General features: G+C 67.3%; 1 protein-coding gene across 1 annotated transcript; it reads right to left on the bottom strand.

The window, feature by feature from the left end:
• On the bottom strand, nt 1–2405 carry EMIHUDRAFT_447089 (hypothetical protein; the record flags this gene model as incomplete). The annotated part of the gene is made up of 9 exons (XM_005785925.1): nt 2356–2405; nt 1746–1851; nt 1161–1457; nt 864–891; nt 738–760; nt 631–662; nt 425–476; nt 267–350; nt 1–79 (listed from the first exon to the last, which is right to left on the bottom strand). Coding segments are annotated over exons 2-9 (699 nt in total), but the record flags the coding sequence as incomplete, so codon positions are not given.
• Nucleotides 2406–2620: the final 215 nt, after the last annotated feature.

Genomic DNA, 2620 nt, shown 5'->3' with positions numbered 1-2620 from the left:
GGTCGGCCATGCCGCTCTCCGGGTTCTTGCGACGGTCGTCGTGGATCGCGCACTCCGAGAGTGTGGAGGTGACCCACTCCTGCGGGCGAGGGGGGGGAGGGGGGGGGGGGGGGGATCAGAGAGGGCGCAGGGAAGGCTTCTCAGGTGGCTCAGAGAAGATGGGCGGAGATATGGGGAGATGGGCGGAGATATGAGATGGGGAGATATGTGGGGAGATGGGCGGAGATATGCGGGAGATATGGGGGAGATATGGGGGAGATATGCTCCTCGTGGTGCGAGTCGCCGCACTCGCGAGCGATCGGCCGCCAGAGCAGCTGCGGCCCCTCCCTGCCGCAGTACTCAGCGGTGGCCTAGAGGCGTCCGCCAGTGGCTGTGGCACAGCAGCAGCTGCCAGCCTCTCCTTGCCACAGCACTCGGCGGCGACGTTGATCGGGTGGCTCGCGTTGCTGTCTGCGGGCTCGTTCGGGTCGCTCCACCTAAAAAAGAAATACGGGCGCGTGCGCGTATTTCTTTTTTTGCTGTCTGCGGGCTCGTTCGGGTCGCTCCACCTACGCGCCCATTCAGACTAAGGGAGTGAGCACGACCGGTTGCTGCGCCTGCCTGCCGACAGTCTCGTGGCGGTCGCTCCACCCGCTTTGCAGGAGCTGCGTCCACCCCTTCGCCTGAAAAAAGAAATGCAGGACGCGTGATTTCTTTTTTCTCGGTGTCCAGGAGAAGCTGCGTCCACCCCTTCGTTCCTCTTCTGGACACGAAGCCGCGCCTACGGGGAAGGTTCCGAGAAGGTTCCGAGAAAGTTCCGAGACGGCCCCGCGCCGTCCGCAGGGGGGGGGGGGGCGGAGGGGGGGGGCAGGCGAAAGGCGGGCCTGCGGAGCTGGACTGGACCCCGCGCGCCTGCAATGAATGACCGAGTTGAGTAGTGTGTGAAGACTGTGTACCCCGCGCGCCTCTCAGGCGCGGGAGATGATGGATGGGTCTGTGGGAGGAATGAGTTCGACGCGCAGCGGTCGCAGCTAGGGTCGGAGAGGACAGGAGAAGGGCGGCAGGAAAACGGCGGCGGGGGCGGGGGGGAGGGAGAAGGGGGGGGAGCCGAGCAAAGGGGCGGAGGGAGCAAAGGGGGAAAGGGGGGAAAGGGGGGGCGAGGGGGGGGGGAGCAGGTGTGCCTTCCCGCGAAAGTCGGGCCCGACGAGCCAGTTGTTGTTGTCCGCCTTGGACAGGAAGAGGTACATCGGCGAGTCCTAGAGCCACGCGCATGCAGCCCCATAAGTAACAGCGGCTCTCCCCCCCTTGGAGAGGAGCAGGCTGCATGGGGGTGCGCGAGGTCCTCGTTCTTGTACACCGGCCGGTGGTCGTGGTAGTACTGCGTCATCGTGTAGTGGCCGAAGAACTGGTCGGACTCCCCCTCGCCGGCCTTGGACTTGTCGCCGTTGAGCTTGACATGGTCGGGGCACTCCTTGTACCTGAGAGGAGGAGGGGGGGAGGGGGGGGGGGGACAAGGCAAAAGCTCCGCTTGTATAGAAGTGCCGGCGCGTACAGTGCCGGCGCGCGGCGACGCCGAGCTGTATGTTGCGCTCCCCCCTCAACCCCACCACCCGCCCCTCTTGGATGTCCCACATGGAACCGTGTGATCTCCCGTTGTGAAATCACGCTGTGATCTCCATGTGCTGATCCCCCGCTGTGATCTCCCGCTGGACTCCAATCTCCATGTGACCTCCCGCTGTGATCTCTCGCCGTGGCGCGCGGCTCACTCGTACGGCTCGAGCAGCCGCCACCAGAGCTCCGACACCGGGATGCGCTGCCGGAAGGCCTCGTGGTACGGCGAGCCCTCGCCGACGTACTCCATGAGCGGCATGCCTATGGGGAAGGTTCCGAGAACGTTCCGGCGTACACTCCATGAGCGGCATGGCGGCGGTAGAGCTCTTGTCCGTCGCCTGGGAGCGGGCGGAGAGCGGGCGGTGGCGGTGAGGGGAGGACCAGGCGGAGAGAAGGGCTGGGAGGACCAAGAGGGGAGCGGGAGGAGGACCAGGCGGAGAGGGGGATGACACGTGTGCACAGTGGCGTTCGGGTGGGCGAGACTGTCGGGGAACGGTGGTGCGGAAAGGCGGCAGCGGGGAGGGCACATGGCAGGCGGTGGCGTGGGCAAGCGCGGCGATGGGGGCGGGCAGGAGCGGGGACGGGTGCGGGTGGTAGTGGTGGGGGCGCATGCAGAGGTGGGCGGGCGAGCAGACGGGCGCGGCAGGCGGCAGCGGTGCGGCCGAGGGGGTGGGATTTTGCGAAGAGGGGCGGGGAATCGGCGCGTGGAATGAAGGGGGGCGTGCTGCGCAGGGCGGCGAGCGAGTTGGAGGGCGCCGCTCGCGCCTTTGGCGGACGAAGCGGAGTAAGGCCGACCCGCGGGGGGAGCGAGAAGCCGCCGCGATTTGCCTTCACACCTTGCATTTCCCGAGGTCGTCGCGGCGGGTGGGTTGGAGGGGGGCTCGCTCGCTGCATGGAAGGGCTGTGAAAGAAGCCGATCCCCGTAGTCCGCCCCGCTCCTCCCCATCGGGCCGCATGAGCGGCCGCCGCGCCTCGCAGATTCGTTTTCGCGCCTGGGTCAGGCGCGCGGGGCATCCCCCGGGTCGCTCGA

This window comes from Emiliania huxleyi, assembly GCF_000372725.1.
Source record: "Emiliania huxleyi CCMP1516 chromosome Unknown EMIHUscaffold_1562, whole genome shotgun sequence".
NCBI classification, from domain to species: Eukaryota; Haptophyta; order Isochrysidales; family Noelaerhabdaceae; genus Emiliania; species Emiliania huxleyi.
This window is presented reverse-complemented; position numbering and strand designations above follow the sequence as displayed.